We start from the raw sequence: 21,998 nt of genomic DNA, 5'->3' as shown, positions 1-21,998 counted from the left end.
ATAAAAGAGATGTAAATCTGTTTCCTTTACAGCACTTTCCTCTTTTGATACCAAAAGAAAAATGTAAGTTAAAGCAACAGTCATCTTTCTTGCATGTATGAAAAGTAAAAATTCAGTAAATGTTCTGTGATGACATGCATCTTTGTAGCTCTTATCACCTCAGCCTAGTTTCTGAAAGTCTTGGAAAAATATGCCCTGAATTACAGAGTAACAGTGGAAGAGACCTCTGAGGGTTCAATTCCCTGTTTAATGCGAGGCCTATTAGGTTTGCACATGGCTTTGGCCAGTCAAGATTTCAGGGGATGCAAAAAAGAACTATTTGGGTTGAATTAAAACAGGATGCGGTAACATACTTTGCATTAAATCGTTCTGTCTTCCCTTCAGTTTCGTTATCTTTCCTGCTCATATTCTGCAACTTCTCAAATACATAACAGGAACTGAAAGGTTCATTGTATGCTTCTTTAATTCACTTATTTTGTGGGAGAGAGAAGGGGGACTTAATTTTTTATTTCAAGAGTATCTAGAAATCCACTCTAGTTTTCCCTTCACTTTGCTGGAGAAATCATTGAAGGCCTCCTGACAAACAGATGGACAGCAATCTTGAAATTGATAAGATTCAACCAAGACTTTGATCGTGTTTGCTGGTACTGTCCTAAGTAGCTGATCCAAGCACAAAAAACTGAGAAAAGAATTACTGACAGGTAACAAGAGCAGGTAGATTGTGATAGTGAGGATTAGAATGAACTTCTCTTTGGGGCAGAGGTGTCTAGGATCTCAGAAAAACGTTTTGCAAAGCTAAGTCTAGGAACAGAAATCTTGAGGGGGAAAAAAAAAAGTAATTTTTTGGTCGAACACAAATGCTTTCAGGACATTAAATCAGGCACATACATCGCATCTGTCTCAGAGTGCTTGCTGCTTGTAAAGTTATGCACACTGTGTTGGTGTATTTTATTACTCTCCAGATTCAATTTACAGGCAGAATTCCTTTCTCCTGTCATATCAGGGTCCAAGCAATTTTCTGATCAATACTCCAAGCCAAAAAAGACCAAAATTTTCCAGAAGAAATAGAAACTTCATAGAGCAAAGCCAAATCCTAATAAGAAATAGAAAAGCTTCTTCATATTGTTGTTACTGCCCATAATTCAGTTATCAGCATTCAGACAACAGGTTGTGGGGGGAATGTTTCTTTCTGCTTGTTTCTTTCTGTCCTAGGTTGGTTGCTGTCACCTAATATTTGTGCTCCACATATCACACATTTCTTTGACAAGCTGATACAACAGTATCCTGGAATGTTGAATATGACCAAGTTTCAAGTTACTGCAGATTTCTGCTCCTAATGCACAAAGAAAATTACAAGATTTTGAATAACAGTCTGAGAGATGTGTGCTTGTTGAAAAATTACTCCCAGATATTTATAATACTGACAATTACTCCCTACCACTTATAATACTGAAAAAATTCTCATTTCTTTTTCAGAACAGACTTTGTGTATCGGCCATCTGCCACTGACTTTAGCTATCAGCTACTATTGAAGCACGGTTTCATCTTTCACTAAGGATTAGCCCATGCCATTCTCATCTGATAGTCTTGCCCATCCATATATTTAACACCTTATTTTTAAATGTCTCTTTCCTGGTTATAACATAGAGATTATTATTCTCAGAGGTGATGAGGAGATGATCTGTATGGGTATGAGAGGAGCATTCCATTAAATCTTCCAATAAGCTCCGAAAGGGATATAAACTCTCTTTGTTGTGGGTGCAGCTGAATCTTTTCTGTTCTCTTCTTTTGCCAGGAAGATATGAGTGGCTGGAGTGTTTGATGCTATATATAACTAGTTGATGTCAGCTGGATGCCAATCCCTTTGAAGAGGATCAGCCCCCAGTTTGTCTCGGTACTAGGTACCATGCAGATCCAAGCACAAGGGTAGAAACCATCCTGGACCAGGCAGGTCATCCCCATTCATAACTAACTCCTGAAGCTTCAACTAAAGGGTTGAGAACGCTTTTATCTGCACAACAAAACAGTAGGGTAAGTGTATTGTTTCCTGAAATATTTTGACATTGTCTGTCCTACAAACTATCAGATAAAAGACATTTATGTAACCTCTTGACTCTGCAATTGAAAAGATGTTTATTTTTTTACCTAGTCAAGTTTGCACTTTCTTTAAAGATGCCAGAGCATCTTATTTAGTTCCTCAAATTCTTTATTAGATTAAAAAAAAATCAGAATAACATTTCTGAAAACATACAGTAAGTTATAATTAAAATATTAGTTATGAATTTAAATCTTTTAATATAATGTGTAGATGTGAGAAGGCCTAGATCGCTGACACTGATTTTGCTACAAAATGTATGTATCCAAGTCAAAGTTCATTCCTTGGAACTTTCTATCCATCAGAATACATCCTAGCATCTGTCTGCAAGCAAAAACTGCAGTGCATTTTGCATAGTTAAAACCACTGTATTTCTAGATCAGGAATAACTAAATTCAATATTCAGCCATTCTAAACATGCTATCAGAAATTAAAGTTGGCTTACTACCGCAAGCTGGCTCAACAATATAAAAATGTGTGTTTTCTTTCAGCAAGGAAAAATCATATCAGAAAATCACAATGTTATCACATTCTGCCATGGTCAAAGAGAGGAAACAACAAGCATCAGCCATTATGGATGAAATACACAGAAATGGTATAGCGCTGAACCCAACTTACTCTATATGCACTGTCCTCTAGCCCTCCCTAAAATATTTTTAATCACAGAGTTTAACTCTCTTACAGCTTTGTCTCTGGGTGTTTTGCCATAAATAATCTTGGGGGAGTATCATGCTGCCTATGGTAACTAATCCTTTTGTAGTTGCCTCTTTTCATTTGAAAGCTATTTTCAGATGAACAACTGCTGTGAAGGAATGAAGTAATCTAACAGCTGATGTACATTCTGCTAGGATAGCCTTTCAGAATATTATTTGGGGTTAATAACATGACTTCATTCCATTTTAAAAGGCTATCATTTGAGAAACATGCTGATCTGTCTGTATCCTCTTCTTTTGCTCTGTTTCACTTTGCTTTTTCATACGAATGATATAAAATTTTGAAACAACTGCTTACAGCTCTGTTCCTTCCATGTATAATTAATCTTTGTAACTAACAAAATTTACTAGAAATGTGGCAATTTTCTCTAGTGCATAGCCACCACTCTTCTGTTGTTGCACTGATGAAAATGCAGACACTTATAAGAAGGTAGCTTGATTTGCAAAAATGGGTTCTTAAAAAAAAAGTAGGCTTCTAGTGTGACACCTTCAGAAGCAATTAACTCATCTGGGAATACAAGTCTTCCTGGCTTTCACTTGGTATGTGATGGATGTTTTTGGAGATCTTTCCAATCCTCCCTATGAATGTTTTTTATCATCTATGAAAAATACCGATTTTTTATAAGTGATAAACACCCCACAAGTCTCACTGAAGAAAAACAAAACAAAACAAAAAACACAAACAAAACCAACAGGGAGCTCTGTTAATATTTAGATTTTCTGATAATCATACTGCCTACATGGGAAAAACACTGGACATTACATTCCAGTACTGAAAATCTTTCTTGGGTCTTTTGCTCTAAAGAATTTGGGGATGTTTTTTGTACTCACTAATTGACCAGTCTGATTGTAGGAAGAGTAGGACCAGATACCTAAAGAATTCAGAAAAAAAGAAGCTACAAGTTTCAGTGGCTGGTCCTAGTCCTGATATTTTCATACTTTTTTTCTATACTTTCTATTTCTAAGCAAATACCTCTTCCCTCCTTCCATTCTCCACTGAACACACACTTAAGTCTGAAACCCAGCCTGCCCTTACAGATTTCATTAGAATTCCATTTTTTTTTCCCACTGAAAACCCAAGTACTATACGTGCCTGAAATTGCCTGTAAGCTCTTCATGGCAGAAAATGTGTCTGTCATATGTTTGTTTAGATCCAGGCATTTCATGTGGTAAATGTTACTGTTCATAGTAATACTAATAAATGTACCATACAGTTCTGGAAATCATTGGAATTACTGGATAATCTGTGCTGATGCTTACATTTACTTTACATTATCTTTGTTTTCATTATTTATGTATTATCAGATTTGCTGTCAAGTTTAGATTTATACACATAGATACTACAGTTTATTCTACAAGATATGGTATGATACAGGGCCACTGAAGGCAATACAGACTCTTTAAGTGTATGTTCTAGTTCTATGTGTTGGATGTCTGGTATACTTACCGTTAAAAAAAAAAATTAAATTACATGAAATGTGTGTGATAAGAGTCTGAAATTTATAACTGTAAAAGCTCAGTGAAACCAATTTAGAAACAGAGGATAACCAAAGCCATAATGAGACAAAGCACACACTAGTCCTTTGGGACCAAATCTTGGAAAAATCAGGGATAAATCTGTTTTTTAAATGACTAAATTCAGCTCTTTTAATTTTTGAGAATTTATTTTTTCCCTAACCGTTAATTGAGCAAGTTTAACCTGAGACAAACTGCTGTCTTTCTGGGTTTTGCATCACTGTTAGTAATGAAGATTCTGTACCTGGAAATTGCATGAAAACTAAATTTCATCCAGTAAAGAACCTACCTTGTTTCACAGATCTATGAAACTCTCCAGTGTTAATAGAGGTAAACAGTAATAGAAGATTCTGTAGTGCAAGTCCCTGTGGCTTGTAACAACACTCAGAAAGTATACCCGATATGTTCTTATTTTAACCCCTTTTATTATAATGCTTTCAGGTAAACAGTTAAACTCCTTGTAAAAGAAAAAAAGAAAAAAAAAAGCAGAAACAGTTGTGAATAAGATACAAAGTCATCCAAGTTTTTACCAGTGTCTCAGTTCTGGGCTAGGTTAGTTATGACTGAAAGCCCACATCTCCCTGTGGTACATGACTTTGTGTTCTAGTGAAATCCTACATGTCCCTACATGTTGCAGTAATAGACACTACCTGTAAACCCTCTTACAGTGTTAGAAGAGAGAGGAACGTGGTCACCTTCCTAACCCCCTGTTTTTTCTCTGGCTGACTTTGCTTAATTTTAAATTTCCTAAGTCTGATTGGCAGAGGTATACATGTATATATGTATGTTTGAGGAAGCCGTTAGCATTCAATTACACTTAAATCTCATGTCTAGTTTTGTCCTATTTCTTAAATTAATTCTTCAGTAGCTAAATGATCTTTTATGATGGAGTTACAAATTCTTATTTCTGATACTATGAAAAACTATATCATATACTATGATGCTCGTTATTAAAATTTATAATCCAGATGAAGGTATTTAGAAGATTGTAAACTGGAAGATTAAAAGGGATTGGGGGGAATGCAGGAGAAAATAGATAAATCAAATTTAAATGAAATCTGTTAAGATTTTAAGGGCAGGATAGGGAGGGCTTGGCAGGAACAAATAAAAAAATTAAACTAGAAAGTTAAGATGAAGATTGAACTACGAATTAAACTTCCAGTATGAATGCCCATTTACGAAGTGCACTTGGAGATGTTTTCTTCCTATCATCCTCTAAATGTCCCCCTCTTCTCATTCTTCATCACCTTTCCTGCAGTGACACTGAAACAATCCCTAGACACATTATAAAACCAGACAGCAGATTAGATTTTAGTTGGCAGGGGATTCAAATAAACTTAACACCTATGCTTCTGGGATGCTGACTAGACACACAATAGTACACAACTGTAGGTTACAAAGTACCTTGGAGCCTACAGTAAACATTAACAAGAACAGCACGTATGTAAGGGAACAGCAAGGCCCAAAATAGTTAACATCCAGCATGTCCCAGAAGAATACTGAGTGGTTTGGATAGAGAACTGCAATCATCTTGGCGCCCCAGTCTCTTAGGACTTACATATTACCCACTCTGCAGACAATGAAGAAAAGCTTTTTCTACATGAAAATATTGCTGATCTGAAAGGTAAACTTCTCATCCCTTACTAATATAAAACCATTCAACAGTCCATGCCCCTGGAGTAATCTTGAAAAATAAGAACATCAAAATATGAGTTGTGGGTCAACATTTCAGGCTGCAGGCCAATAACTAGTGCACTTATCTCAACCACAGAGCCAAAACCCCATCACTATCTGTCACTGATATGGCTGTATTGGACAAGCTGAGTCATTTTCTTCCATGTTAAGAACTCCCTGTTTTGTAGCTACCCCTTAAATATCAGAAGGGTGTTAGGATTCTTTGTGCATACTATTTTTAAAGCAGAAGTCCATGCTCCGGCTCATGATACAGTTAGCCTGCTCTTGCTCCAGTTAAATCTACTGCAAGCATTTGATTGAAATAAGTATGAACAAAAGTGGATCAACAGTGATGAACTCCACGGCCACAAACCTGTTTGATTTAGTACATAGAAATCCTGTACAGCTTGGGCTAAATAGTTATTGCACTGATCTCAATTACATTTTCCTAAATGTAAGCAATCCACATTGCTTTTCCATCATAAAGTTACTAGGAGACATATGCCATGTACTCCAAATGAAAGTCTGAAACTAAAAATAAAACCATCTTTTTATTTTTTTCCCCCAGCATATGTAAAATTAATTTTGACATTAGGGACCTATCCAGCTAATTAAACTGGGAGTCTGCTTGCCATGGAAGCAAGATACAGTATTTTACATCTAATTTGCTTTCATTTTGTTTTAATGCATTAAAATGTATGTTGAAGTTCATAGTTTTAAATCCTGTAGATTATTAGAATATGTAAACAACAGGAGGACTTATTATTAAAGAAATAACAGAATGCGATACTGAATAAGTGGATCAAAGAAACACACTGCACCTATTTGATATAATCCTCAAAGCATATTGCACCTTCCCATTTTTCTTCCTGAAGTTTATGAACAACTGAGAACAGTTTCAACTAATAAAATGGCAAATATTAATATAAGTGGCAATAGGAAATGATTTTCTTGAAAATTCAGTTTTTACTAGATGATCTAATTATTGTTACATTTGTTCAATTCTACTAAATTCTAAGCAGAAATAAATTAATACAAAAATAGTTTGTTCAGTGTTGAAGTTACTGTATTCTAAGGTCCAAGCCTTGTCTATAGGATGAGGACACCTATTGAGAGAGTTCAGTCACTCGGCTTGATCATTGCCACCAGCAACCCAAACTCCAGAACATCACCACAGAGATGATCGGTACTTTCTGATATTCCGTGTTCTCTATTTACAGTCTCAAATGATCTCCTCTCCCTCTGCTTATGTGCCTTCATTTTCAAATCCCCTAGGAGCTCACCAAAAAAAGACAAGATTTTTTTTTCCCTCAACGGTGAATAAACTAATACTGCACCTAATAATTCAGTATCTGATAGTGTCATTTTAAGAAGACTTGCTTGTAACTTTCCTCTTAGAGAGAATAAAAAATAAAACATTCTAAATCTATCATTTCCTAAAAGCACGTTGTAATTTGTTCTGTCTCTCGTTTTCAACACCTTAAGCTTTATTTTGAAGGTTTCTTTAAAAATAACAAAAAATACAGCTTAATACAGACTTTCTAACACAAACTCTTCTTAAAGTAGAAAATAGCCTAGATTTCAGAAGAAAGCGGGGTTTTAAAGAGTAATTCATAATAAAATGTTTTAAGCAATAAGAAACTGGTAGCTGTGCTTAAAAGGAGCAACCTGCTCATCTACCCAGTGCAGGACAAAAAGTTAACTTAATGTTTGATTTGGGAATGCTGAGGTCAGATAGAATTTTGTTCCTGGTTTCAGCAGAAGCCAGTTTTCACTAGTCTGTGTGCAGGACAATATAGACCTGATTTTCAGAACAGCTGAATGTCATTCAACTGAAATAAATTTGGAGCTTGGGGTGCTTAGCATCTTTGAAAAACAGGTTTGTGGTGTTCTATAATCTGCTCCAAAATTTTAGAAAATGATTAATTTCACTAACACCATATGAAGCTGCCTCATGTCTTAGATAAGTATGCACTGATGTGTCATTGGGTTTCAGGTGTAGGGTATGTGACATCAGGCATTTACAAAAAAACAGAGGTATGTATTTATCCATTGTATTTCAGTCTCACCCAGCTTAAACCTTGGAAAAAAGGTCAGCACCCCAAGAGATATCATGGTAGAGGAACTATCGACACTCAGCAACAGAGGCGCAAGACTCTTCAAGAGACGTCAGCGGAGGTCTGACAAATACACGTATGAAAATTATCATTATGTAGCAAACAAGCCAAGAAACGTGAGTATTTGTAATAACTTATTAATGAAACACAGTGAGACTAGCCTGGGGTTCCCTTGGTGCTCATGGTACATTATGTGCCTGATCTATTTGTAGCTTCAGGAAGAATAAGAGTAAAATACTGTACTACAACAATGCTAATATGAAGTAAGCCATTTGTATCTTATTGGGCTCCTGTAGAAAAATTAAAAAAATCTGAAGACCTTAATACTTCAGGACATCAGATTCAAGTAATTTTCATGCAAATCTGATTCAGGTTACTAGTGACCGGAGTTCTTGTCCTGTAATAATGGGCACATTACTGAAAATTAACTAGTTAATGATATTCAAAAGGTTGGAAGAAGTAACGGTCTGTTTTACGTGACCAGTATTTTTACTAAAATAGGGTGGTGGTCTCAACGTAGTTGCCAGGCAGCTATGTGACACTCTCAAATGACAGAAATTTTTGAGACTTCTTGCCTGCCTGTCTCAGCAAGGGGACAAACGATGAAGCTTGTCACTGAAAGACAATTATTCTCTGAACTAGGCCCCCAGGAACTGGGTTAAAGCACTAGTGATACCCTGGGAATCCTCATGGCTGGAACTAAATGCACCTGATGTTTGTCTCATTTATTGCCTTTGTGAAATACTTAAACCTTTTTGTTTAATCTCTGCAAAGAAGGAGAAAAACATTCATAAATTTTATCTGGCTCTCCAATGTGATAATGGTTTATTTATTTAAGCATGAATACTCTATGCCCAGTCTAATAAAGCATGCAAGCAGCCCCTCTACTTCCATTGCAATTTCAAGTCTTTATTGTTTTAAATCCCGCATGTGTGATTCTACGATTATATTAGCATCCAAACCCTACAGAATCCATAGAAAGACTTTGACTGAATTCTTTAATCAAAAACTTCACTTGGAATAAGAAAGATAGTGACTATATGTAACATATTGTTATGATAAAACCTAAAGTTTGTACTGGTACAAACAGGGAATGAATAATTGATGAACCAAACAGTAAAGCACCAATGGCTTTGCTCAAACTATGTTCAATTTTATTAATGAAAACATACACAGACACACACTTGCAATTAAATAAGAAACAATAAAATAAACGCAGGTTTTTTGACTCCACGGAATTTTTTTTGTCTTATGGCATCTCATAAGGAGATTTTGGGAGCAGAAAGTAAGATGCATTTGTAATTTACTACTGTCTTGCTAATCCAAATGCTGAAGGATCTCTTTACTTCTTCCCTGGAATTTCCCACAAAAACACATGCATACTGCACAGTCATTATGACATTCTGACATGGGAAGAAGTGATGCCTCTTTGGTTTCTGTTCCCCTCCCTTACACGCCTATTTAGCCACCACTGGTGATATCTTCACCAACGTTATGATTCTGGCTGCAAAAATTAATATTTCTAACATATTTTAGGATGGCTCCAAAACATACTGCCTTGATCTTTTTTGTTTGTTTGTATGTTTCAGGTTAAAACATGTATAGTTTTTCTGCTTTCCTACTTTAAGAAACTCATACTCTGGAACTGTCTATATTTAAATTACTTTTAGCCTATGTGTCATAGCTAAAATAAGATACTGACTTCTTATGAGACTCCCATCTATATTTATGCAACAATGATTAAGCCTTTAGATGTTTCCTTAGAACTGATGACCCAATAGGAGGGTGGAAAATAACAGCATATCGTTAATCTCCAGAAAGTGACCTGCACTGAAGTTGTTATTTCTATTATAAATACAGGAAAAGAAAAGCCCAAACAAAAGCAATTCAACAAATGCAGTGGATTTTCAACTGATATAGGAAGAGAAGCTTTGAAGAATCAGTGACTTGAAACTCATATGCCTTAAACCTGCCAGATTTCTCGAATCTTTGGGCAGCAAGGCGGCCCTGTCTGGCACATCACAACTTCTAGCATCTAGTGATCCATGGGCTACATGTTATGGGCCCCCCTGCCAAAGTGACCAGCTTTACTCTTTGCTGTGAACTACACAGCCCACAGGCACAGGTAGATATAGTGGCGACTGGTATGAGCAGCAGATGGGATGAAATCTCTTCTTAGACTACCTACTAATATTCAAATATCCCCAATTTTGGAAACAGTCAGAAAACTTAGTTGGATGGTAAAGAAGCTTCAGGAGTCTTGTTCTAGCTCCCAACACCCCCAATCCTTTGAATAAAGCCATCACACATTTGAAATACAGACATTTAAAATTGTGCTGTGATACCGTTCTTAACACTGATAAATTATTCTTTTGCTTACATAGCCGTTGTAAGAAAGTTGTGAAACTGTTTCATCTTCTGGGTAATAGCCAGAAAATCCAGAGGAAGCTATCTAGCAAAAAGGGTACCTAACAGCAGGACAGTATGGCTTTGGTTAATATACCCTGGGTCTCAGATCTGGCCTGTAAGCTGGAGTAATATTCCATCCCTCAACAGAGAATCACAGAGGGACTCATTTTTTGCCTGTGCTATCAGTGATATTTATTTCTGTTTGAATGCAGCGTGGAGAGCCCATGCAGGGTATTAAAATGGATGGCCTCAGTGTTGAAGGAATTCCCCAGCATGCCCCAATGACACCTCCTAACACACCTGATCCCCGGAGCCCACCGCATCCTGACAACATTGCCCCAGGTAATAGATGAATTTATAGACATGAAATGCATTTAGTACCCAACTCACAGCAGACGAAGGAGCTCCTTCTAAGACAATATAATTATCAATAATTTATTAATAGAGTTACTATTAGAAATCCATAAATTGAGTCAGATAATTAATCAGAATCTCCCATGGAAATTTAAACCAGTACAGTTTAGTTGCTTCTGTTCTTTCTTAATGATTTGATATGCCCTTTGTACTACCTTTCCCTCAACTGAAGGCATGCATTATTATCCAGTGAGACTGCTCATATATTTATTGATCTTAAAAACATTGAGAAACAGATCCTCAGATTTTAAACCAGATTAATATACTGACTTTTCAACACCCTAGTTTCTAATATACAACACACTGCTTAACAGTCTGAAAGTTATCCATTGTAGTTTAATTACCCATAAATGGACATGTGAAGTCATTGCAAGTTTTGCTGGAAAGCTTTTACAGATAAGTAACTTAAAGAGGAATTTGCCCCTGGCTGTATACACTGTTCTGCTTTATTTAAGTCCTTAACTGTGAGGGTACTGTTGTCTTTATTTAAAGCAGTGAGCTACAGGAAGGCCTTATTTTGTATTCTTTAAAGACTAGAGAAGGCTAATTTGTTTTAATTAATTTATTCAGTGATATAGCCCTTCTTCCTGTTTATGAATTATCCATGAGCAGACTGTGGTTTTTACAAATTCATTCTTTGTTCAGAATTACTCAATGCATGTTTTGTGCAGACCTTTTCCAGTCTATGTAAACTAGGTCAATGCTACTCTGTTAGTGACAGCTAAGGCTCTCTGCATCCATGGGCCAAATACAATGCAAACTGAGGTAATTCCCATTGCTAAAATATGATACAAATCTTCAAGTTTTCTTTAGGCAAGAAATATATTTGTGGTGAAAGGAGTATTTATTAAACCACAGGGCTTTTTTTTTTTTAAGCTTACAAGAGGCAACAGCATTAATTTAAAGAGCTAGATGTCATGTGAGGGTAAACAGGAAAACAGATTTCCCTTGTTTTTCAAATAAATACTATAAACTCATATATTAGAATAATCCCTTGCTGATTCTAATTCTTCAACTGATTCTAATTCTTCAAATTGCACAGTAAGGTCTGGGCTTTTTTCCCCTTATGTTTATTTGTGCCATATTGTACTTGGCTTTAGAAATCACACTGAATAAGGAATTCACGTGTTTAGTAAAATTCTGATCAGAGCCTGATTCTCAGATGACTATACAGAGAAAAAAAAAAAAAAAAAACAAACACTGATTGTTCACTTTTTTACATGATTAAAAGGACCAAAGAGCCAAGTAGGTTGGACATTTTAAAGCATCAAATGGAGGCAAAAAATCTGCTAGAATGGCTGGGACCCTAACTCCTTTTAATGTTTTTGGGAAATCTCACGCAAAGACTATTGAATTATCTTACTTTTAACCAAAAGGCTGTTTTTAAAATTTGATTGTTAATTCAGCCCAAGGTCTGTGTAGATGTGCTCCTTTTTCAAATAGATGCTTATAATGATAGAAACAAACTTAAATAAAACTAAAATAAACTTACCCTCAAAAGAAGAGTAGATAACTTCAGATCAGTTATCTAAAAGGCTACAAATACCTCCTATGAGCTTTCTGGTTTTGTGTTGCTTTGGTTAACTCACTTGATTCAATTGTTCACTTTAACTAACTGTGAAATAATGGTATATTACTTCCTGTTTACATAGGATGATGGTAAGGAAGCAGAAAAATCAATATACCATTATACTGGTTTTACCTTGATCTCCTTGCAGGATATTCTGGACCACTAAAAGAAATTCCTCCTGAAAAGTTCAACACTACTTCTGTGCCAAAGTATTATCAGTCTCCTTGGATAGAAGCCATTAGGGATGATCCAGAGCTGCTGGAGGCTTTATATCCTAAACTTTTTAAACCTGAAGCAAAGCCAGAACTGCCCGACTACAGGAGCTTTAACAGGTAATTTTGAGTGAACACGGGCTTTTATGGAGCAGAGAAAAATTACTATGAAATGAAATGTATCCACTGGCTGTAAAAAGACCCATGACCTGTTTTTGCAAGTATGCCCATAAGCATGAACAAACAGATTACAGGTAGCAAACAAGAGCTTTAAGAAGGTAACTAGTTTCTCTCAAAGTGTGGACCCAAAATTAAATTCTAGAACCAAGAATGTAAGATTAATTACTGAAAATACTGAATGAAAAAGAGAAAGAAAGAAAAGAAAAAAAAACAAAACAGAGAAATAGAAGTATCAGAATCCAATGTACTGGATAAACGTGAAAAATGGGATATAGCAATGCCTACAGTATTTCTGTTGACTTTGGCAGGTACGGGATCATGACCTCATAAGACCTACCAGGGAAACTTTCAGTAAACACTTGGCTTGTAAACAGTGTAATGCAAACCACATATACTTTTCTTTTCTATTTATTAATTTTATTTATTTACTTATTTATTTTACAACTCACACTCTACAGGCTTAAATTTTTAGGCAATGATACTACAATGAACTCTATCCATCTACCAATCCCTCAGACTAGACAGTTAGCAGCTTGCATTTTTTACCACATTTAACTTTTTTTGCATCTTCGATAACCTTTGGTAACAAATTAACAGATGGAACATTACAAGCAGACTTGAAAAAACATTTGAAATAAAAGGGGATCTGAGACTGAAGTTATTTGCATAGTAGGTAGTATACTGAATACTGAGGCTTTCAGTGGAACTTCTTTATATATTGACAATAGTGAGTTTGGAAATACTTTGAAAGTTTTAAAACACATTCTTACTTAAGTCCTTTGCTTTAATTCAAGTCATTCACAGTATCTTTATATATCAAAGTCATGGACAATTTTTCACTAAATGATCCCTGGTGAGCTCCAGACACCTGAGACAAACCAAAACCCCTTTGTCAAAACGTCAAATAGATGGCAATCTACTAAAAAAAAAAAAAAGAAAGAAAAAAGGCATGGCAATATAAACACCACAAACATCACTTGCATTCCTGTCATAGAGGCAGGCCTCAACTATGAGTATAAGGAGAAAAAACTCCACAATACAACATCAAAGTTGGCACTGCAGACACTACATTAATTTTTACTTCCTAACAGCAATACACATAACAAGTGTGTAGCACACTCTTGTCAGCAAACAAAATAACAATACAAATCAGAGAGATGAGCCACAGCTGCCAATGTTGGAACAGTAGCAGCACAGTTTATGTACTATGGTTATTGTAACTGAAAAAGAAGAAAAAAAAAAAGAAAAAAAAAAGCCAAACATATATATACATAGAAATAGAGCCAGAATCAGTAGTCCCTCACACAAATCAGATTTTGAGTCCAGCATACAAGTCATCACTGTTGAAAGACAGAATCAGACAGGGCACAGAAGCTCCATTAACAGGGATATGTGTCTTGAGACAGTATCTTATGGCTTCTTTGTGAATTTCTGGATGCTTTGTTGTCCCATAATCTGTTAGTTGTCCTCTATACAACACTAACTGTTCAGATTTCTTTCTATGAGGATTTGCTCTGTGTATGATATGGCAGAACCATGGTTCACCACAGTCCAAATTTGTTGAACATACATACATTCATTTAAGGGAAAGGTCAATATTCATCCTTGGAACTGCCATAAAAAAATAAAACCTGGCATGTAATTCTAGATCCAGATTATGAAACTGGTAAATTGAAAATGCAAGAGATATAATCCATGATATTTAAACAAAGCAACCACTCTCCTCACTGAAAAAAAAAATAAAAATCTACATCCACAGCAAAATAAAAGGATACCTGGTGAACCTAAAAAAGCTGTTTGATACATACGATGCACTCAGGCTTATGTTTTATAGCAAGAAAAACTAGATCCAAAAGAAATTAAGAACTTGCAAAATTGCAATTCAAGATACTAGCCTATTGGAGAGGATCTCAGAGCCATGAGTTATGTGTCTACACTCCTAAAAATGCATAGGAGAGTGGGGTGACTGGTTACGGGATTCAATACAGCCAGCACACTGTACCTGTCAAGCTAGCCAAAAGAAAACATTACAGAGAATGCTTCATGTGACTTAAATTCCTCTTTGTCAAGGCCATCAGCACCTAATTATTACTGCCTATCTTCAGGTCAGAGCTAGATTAGGGGCTTCCTTTCCAAAAAAAAGGGCAGAGGTCACATGTATTCTTTAAAAATGCATACTCAGGAGTAAGGTTAATTTCTTTGGAAAGAGCATTTTCCAAGGATGTGGCCAGCCTGGGTTTATTTCTAAAGGAATGTCAAACCCTGAGAAGAAGTATAACAACCTGGCTCCAGGCTCTTCCAAGGAAGAGGTGAGAACATTTTTCACTTCCCTTATTAAGACTCGTACCACAATACAGAAAATAGTAAACTTACTTGGGCCAAAGGGCCATCTTTTCTTCTCCAGCTGAACAATCCTTTTTCTCTAGCTGAACAATTAAGTAGCTCACGTGGAGAAAGAGCAACCAGGGTCTATATCTGAGTTCCCAGATCTTTTCATGTACTTTCTTTAGTTATTCCTTACAGTAAAGTAAATAAATATTTAGAAGCAGAAAACAAGACCTACACCTCTCTGCTATTAGTTGTTCAGCCTGATGTCTAAGCTAAGATTCATACTCTGTCTAATCCAATTAAATTTATATTTTTGGGTAGCATTTGTGCTTCAATATGAAGGACTTCATCCCCTCTGGAATACTCTATGTGAGCAGTTAGGTCCATTCTTACAAAGACATCTCTTGCAAAACAGCTCTGGTCATGTTCATGCTATTATTTGACAGAGATTCAACAGTACTAGCCATGGTTGTAGAGTGAAAATGCTTTTACTGAAAGCTTGCTGCAGTAGTATATTGTGGGTGTTTTCAGGAGTGGAAGTTCAAGCAAGATTTTATTAATTAAGAGAATCACAGATGAGTTTTGGTATAAGATAGGTGCAGCTGCCAATATAGCTAAGATCTGAGCATTTGCAGAAGGAAAACTTTCGGCCATCTCAGGAACTTAGCAGCCTACGGGTTTTGGGCGTAGAGTGAAGTATCTCTTGGACTTTTATGTCTGTATCATACTAAGCTATTCTGTGCATCTAGGTCACAGCATCCTTGATTTATTTAATTGCAGTCTTGGAGAGAAAGCAAATGATAGTGTATTAAACAATCGAAGTATGATATAATGACGCCTTTTTTCTTTTTATCAGTGAGGGTATCAATCAAGGCTTTCTATCATGATTCATCATTCAACAAAGTGCCATTATGTCTCTTCTCCTGAAAAACACTAGTACAGTCATCGTTAGTCAGAACGGGGTGTGGTTAACAGTAAGTGTGATGCATAGGACTTCCCAAAGGAAACGGGCCTCAGATTCTACCCAGTTCATTCATTTGTATCTGTTAAAATGACACTTGGACTTTCCTGGACATATTTAGGTTCCTTTCAGTTTTCTTTGTTCCAGGACAAACTAGCAACATGACTTTAGCAGCTAGGGACCTCAGCTGTGTCCGAACAGCCCCACACAAACATGGCTTAAAAGTTTACTCAGTACTCAAGAGCACTCAGGGTTTTTTTGTTTGTTTGTTTTTCTCCACTGCCAGCAACATGGCAGCTCTGGACCAAGTACCAATACAATTTTTTTTATCACTGGCTTTAACAGTAGCAGAATCAGGACTATGGAATTCACAGAACTATTAGTTGAGGTCTCGTAGGCATTTTACGCTGCAGGGATCTTGCAATTCTGGCAGGTCAATGAAGGAAGAAACATTGGAAGCAACCAATAAGCACATTTGCCTTCTGAGGCAGGGCTTTCTGTGAGACAGCTAGTAATGGCTGAATTGCAGATAGTACTAGACAGGGTACATGCTCAGAGAAACTGGGTTCGGAGGGTTTCTGTAACAGACTCTTGAGACAAGGCTACCCTTTCTCTCCTAGATGAAAATGAATCTGCTAGCAGAGAAATACTGCAGAACAGAGACATGTCACCTGATTTCTCTTGTCGGTTTATTTCCTACTAGAAAATTAAGAGAAGTTTGTAATACCAGTTCATTTAGTACCTTTATTCCATCTGCTTTCCTGAAGCTGGATAAAATGTCAAAGGTAGGATTATGAATGACACACAAAGCACTACATCTTGCTCACATTAGACAAGCAAGTCTGACTGGTTCTGCCTCTCCTACCAGATAAATTATTGCTCAGCTTTCTCAATTCCCAAAGACTACTGTTTCAAAAACACTACAGGAATCTGGTCCATCTGGACTGGGCTCTGCTTGTATTGATTAATGGATTCTGAACTCTGTTGTAAAAATGCTGAGAACCAGATCCTCTAAGGAATTTTGGGTGCCTAACTCCAAATGATGTGAGAGATTAGTGGAAGCTCAGTGCTTAGCCAGTTCCTTAGCATCTAAATACCTTTGTGAAATTGGCATTAAATCTTGCATTAAGCTACCCTGAAGCTCTGAGTATTTGCAGGGTCAAGTTCTCTGTTGCTATGTCTCCTTTTTGCACAGAATTAACAATAAGAAGAATGTTCACAGAATGACAGTCCCATTTTTAACAGTGAAACTCGCATTTTTCATGATGTGATGTAATAGAAGGTGTTAATCCAATACAGTTAAAACATTTCTTCAAACTTTCAAAATCAACAACTAGTCTCCCACGTTGAGACAATTCAATGTTCAATAAAACAGACTGAGAACAAAAAGAAGAAGCCCTACTAAAACAACAGTTAAAAATAAACACGGTTGTGCCTGATAACATTAAATCACACATCTACTTTTTAGGAATATGCGAAGTGATTACTAAACAGTCTCTTATACTTCCTTGTGCCACTTCCTATGGCTCTGAACCAGCATTTCCGCCCCTATTATGAGCAGTGACTACTGGAATTTTTACACAAGTTTTAGGCTTCTATACAGTGAATCAGAGGTCAAGTGATACAATTGATGTCCACACAACAGAGGTCATTATGACAGCACGTTGTCAGACAAGTTATTGCTCACAAAAATATACTGCTGCTATAAAGGAAAATTAACATCTAGTAGCCAATTACTATACTCTCCTTTATGTTGATGACCATGTGCTTCTGCCTAGCATGCAAGAATGGCCTCTCTGAGGCCAGATTTTATATAGGAACAACATGTTTTTTTTTCCCCACAAAATACATTTAAATTTCTGTAGAACACTCTTGTTTCTGTTACCTACAGAAAATTGCTGTACTTAAAAGCAAAAGGTACTACAAGAAGGAATTTTAACACTATAGAATTGTTTGGGATTTTATACAGCTATTACTGTTCCATTCATCTTGATTATTCCTTTGATTTACATATTGATGAGAATTAAATATTACGACAATGTGAGACTGTGTATCTTAATTAGAGCAGCAATTAAAACAATCTTTATTATCCTGTAAGACGCAGATCACTACATTCACTCTGTGCCAATTACCAAGCAATTATTTTTAACCAGTATCATACAGTATCCAATTTGGCACTGTGACCTAGAAGACAAGAAAAGCTTGATACCACAGGCACTTTGTATAAAGAACTCAGTTTTGACCTCAAGAGAGTTTAATGCCTGGACTAGTTACTGCTGCAAAATCGTATCTTCAATTGAGAGAGAGTTTTAGAGCTTAATTCAAAGCTGTCCTCTTCTCTCCCTAAATATGCATGCCCAGAAATTTCATGATTTTTACATCTTGCAATATTGACCTTTGGAATTAACACTAGCCCTTTTGCCAAAATCTGCATGTGAATCTGAATCGGTGAATTACTTGTGTAATGACAGAGAAATGCCATTTATTTTAGGTCAGAGATTCCTTTTTTCTGAATTAATCTCTTTATTTTTGTGCACTTAATTCAAAAAAGGTTTTGTTTTATCCATAGTTACCTTGTTGAAAATTCTAGTCAGATCTTCAATTTCTCTCTTTTAGTTTCTGTTGGTAATTATTTCTCTGGGCTTCACCTATAATACCTGGAGCCAGTAGGAATATATACCAGCAAATCTGTTTGGTATCAAACACACAAAACCTACAAAGGCTAGAGGAAATCCATTTAAAAAAATCATTTTCACATGCCACTATATATGTATCTTTGCAGAAATCAGGTGTTGACGTGTAATTTTAAAATCTTACATCTCTTAACTGGCCAGACTATATCCCAACAAAGTTATGCAGCTAATCAAAATGCAAAGCACATGTCTGTTTGTTCATGTTTGCTTATACAAAGGATTCTGGAAAAAGTGAGAGACCTCTCCCTCCCCCCTCATCCCCTCAATTTTTTACAGCCTAGAAATCTGAAAATAAATAAAAAAAATAATTAAGGGAAGTATTTGTTAATACTTTTGCTTAAAAATATCTGCAAATGCATGTAGCAGTCAGTTCCTGCTTAGTACTTCATATCTTCTAGTTTCTCAGACTTACCGTCCAAGGGAACACGTACATTTAAATAACGTGAAACATACTGGCTCCAAATTAGGACCAATTTCAGCAAGCGTTTCGAAGTTTAGTTACATAAACATTTTCTTCAGGAACAAAGCTAGAGTAAGAAGTCCTCACCCATTCCCCTCCTTTCCAAAGGCTGTTGTCTTTGGCTGTTCCTTTCTGCTACACATTACACTTCACTGCCTCCTCACTTGTATTGTTGTAATTGTTTCAACATAATGATAAAAAACAGATTGCTGTAATAATTCTCCTTTGAAGTGTGTTTTTTTTTCTTTCTTTTTTTTTTTTTTGGTGTGTGTGTTTTTGTTTGTTTGTTTTAATGCAGATCACATAAATGACCCAATTGTATCACATATCCCACATATATTCTTGCTGGTACAACAATGTGATGCTGAAATATAGTCTAGTGGGAGGAACAGGCTGCTGGGGTAGGAGAAAATGGGGTGAGAACTTCCTGAACTAGTTACCTGCTAGGGAGAGTGTGCTGAATTATGATTTTCAGACTTAGAAATTCACTACCAACAAAATAAATTTAGTAACTGTGACTCACCAATGAAAAGGTTTTCTTGCAACATCTATTTTCCCCTCAGATTTTCTGTCCATTGGTAACTCTGAAGAAGGCTTTATCTATGGGAAAATTTATCAGATATTAAAGACAATTTGTCAGAAAAGCAATTAGCATACTTTTCCCAAAGGTGTTAACATGTAAACAAGAAATTACATTAAATCTTTATCATTAAAATAGCTTCTATACTTTTGATGCCTGGGAGAAAAATATTTTTTAAATCACATTTTAATTTCATTTCTCTAATATCTACAGAGTTGCCACTCCCTTTGGTGGTTTTGAGAGAGCATCAAAGCTGGTTAAATTCAAGGTACCAGATTTTAATATGCTGATGCTAAATGATCCGAGATTCATGATCCTTGCAAACCCTCTTGCTACCAGAAGATCCTTCAATAGGACTCCTAAAGGATGGACGTCTGAGAATATTCCTGTAGTATTCATTCAGCCTACAGATTCCAACACTGTTCCAGAAACAGAGGACCTGTGAGAGAAGCTGCACTCTATATCATACAAAATGCTGAAAGCTGCACATCCATGTATTTTTGGTCCAAATACTACTAAAGGCTACTGATAAAATCTTTCCCTGGCAGCTGGCATATAAGTCATAATGTCTGATGCAATGTCTCTTCTCTGGCGTCTAATTTCATCTGCTAACATAACATAAATAAAGTAATCTGGCAAGTATTGGCTGCAATATTTTGTACTTGTGTTTATATATTCTTTTACTTCACCAAAAACTACAACTTTTGTAAAATCTTTGCTAGTCATTTCAGAACATGTGCATTAAGATTAAAAAAAAAAGTGACACTAATATCAACGAATTTGATTTAATAGATATACTGATTCTGGTAGAACAATTGAAAAATGCCATAACAGTGCACTCAGTGCACTCCTAGTACTGCCTGCTTGAGAAGAGCTCTGAGGAACCAACCTTTTTTTTCCCAATCCCACTTCAGCCAAAGTTATGTTTGTCATTCATTACTTCGGTGACAGCAAGTTACACCATTTTTTTCTTTTCCTTCTCTAACTCAGCTTTAATTATGGACATCAATGTCCTTGTCATATGGATTTGTTTACGGAAAATGCAGTAAATTTGGCTATGACAAAGACTACATACTGGTATGAAAAAGTACAAAGGTATTTCCTGGATGAGTCTAGAATGCTTGTTAATCACAACTAAAAAACCTACCAATGACTGGTCACGTCAAACATACTAAATTAGTCTCATTGAGCTATGTTACCACAAATGCATTTGTTAATAGAAAGAAATTTCATATACCTTTCCCCCTACAGCCATAATATCTTTTAGGACTTAAAAAAACGTGAGTTTTCTTGTTCTTGATACGCTGGCAAACTCTGACATTTTAGAAATACAAGTATCAGACTCTTACTACATCCATAACTTCAAAGGAGGCAGGCAAATCAGTAAAAAGGTGCTGTTCTTCAGTGTCATTTTTCAGGTTACAACTACATACTGGTAAGAGGAAAATATTAGTTTAATAATTGTTTGTTTCTAAATACTTTCATGTTTGATAAGTATCCAACATCTGTAGGTTGGATACTCTAACATACAGTTTAATTTGTATGTTTTGAAATAGGAAACAGCTTCAACCAAGGGGCCACTCCCCTTTCATATATTCCAGATGCTTCTCCAGGGCATAATTGTCTCTAAGCATGCACACAACAAACAAGAGCTTTCTGGATAACTCAGCTACCTATTTTTTCTTTAAATCAGAATATTCATAAAGTTTTGCAAGCTCTATAGTGACATGTTAATAAAATTTTAGCTCTAAATGAAACCCACAGAAGATGATGATGGTAAGCAAGTAAAATAATGCTTTTTCTAGATATTTTTCTTACTAAAAGTTTGTTGGCATTGACCTACAAAAGTGAATATTTCAGCAAGAATCTTGACAACTGAAAAAAAAAGAATGTTGGAATGGATTTAAAATGGAAAGACCAACAGAAAATTCTGCCTACATTCTTGTGGTTAAAATGTGTGTCTGTAAAAATGGTTCCCATGTTTCAATTCTGGTTTCAAGGCAGGTAGTTGGCACAGAAAATTGACAACTATTACCTTTAAATTACTTTAAAGTAAAATAATTTTGGCTGCAAACTG

General features: G+C 36.0%; 1 protein-coding gene and 1 long non-coding RNA gene across 3 annotated transcripts in view; one reads left to right on the top strand and one right to left on the bottom strand.

The window, feature by feature from the left end:
* The window catches only part of LOC121069764, a 78,723-nt gene that overhangs the window by 48,594 nt on the left and 8,131 nt on the right, over nt 1–21,998 (bottom strand). The window contains exon 2 of the long non-coding RNA XR_005819605.1: nt 19,865–19,941. This is a non-coding gene — a long non-coding RNA (uncharacterized LOC121069764). The remainder of the gene's footprint in view (nt 1–19,864; nt 19,942–21,998) is intronic.
* Nucleotides 1,862–20,573, top strand: MYOZ2 (myozenin 2). 2 transcript variants are annotated; one of them, XM_040556208.1, is made up of 6 exons: nt 1,866–2,031; nt 2,587–2,690; nt 8,061–8,230; nt 10,736–10,865; nt 12,656–12,839; nt 20,135–20,573. In XM_040556208.1, exons 2-6 carry the CDS (start codon nt 2,615–2,617, stop codon nt 20,364–20,366), a joined length of 792 nt encoding a protein of 263 aa, XP_040412142.1. In that variant the 5' UTR covers nt 1,866–2,031; nt 2,587–2,614; the 3' UTR covers nt 20,367–20,573. The 2 variants fall into 2 exon arrangements, with proteins under 2 accessions (XP_040412143.1, XP_040412142.1); XM_040556209.1 differs by lacking the exon at nt 2,587–2,690 and having other exon boundaries at nt 1,862–2,031.

This window comes from Cygnus olor, chromosome 4, assembly GCF_009769625.2.
Source record: "Cygnus olor isolate bCygOlo1 chromosome 4, bCygOlo1.pri.v2, whole genome shotgun sequence".
Classification (NCBI taxonomy): domain Eukaryota; kingdom Metazoa; phylum Chordata; class Aves; order Anseriformes; family Anatidae; genus Cygnus; species Cygnus olor.
Note: the sequence above shows the minus strand (reverse complement) of the source record. Positions and strands in the feature narration are given on the sequence as shown.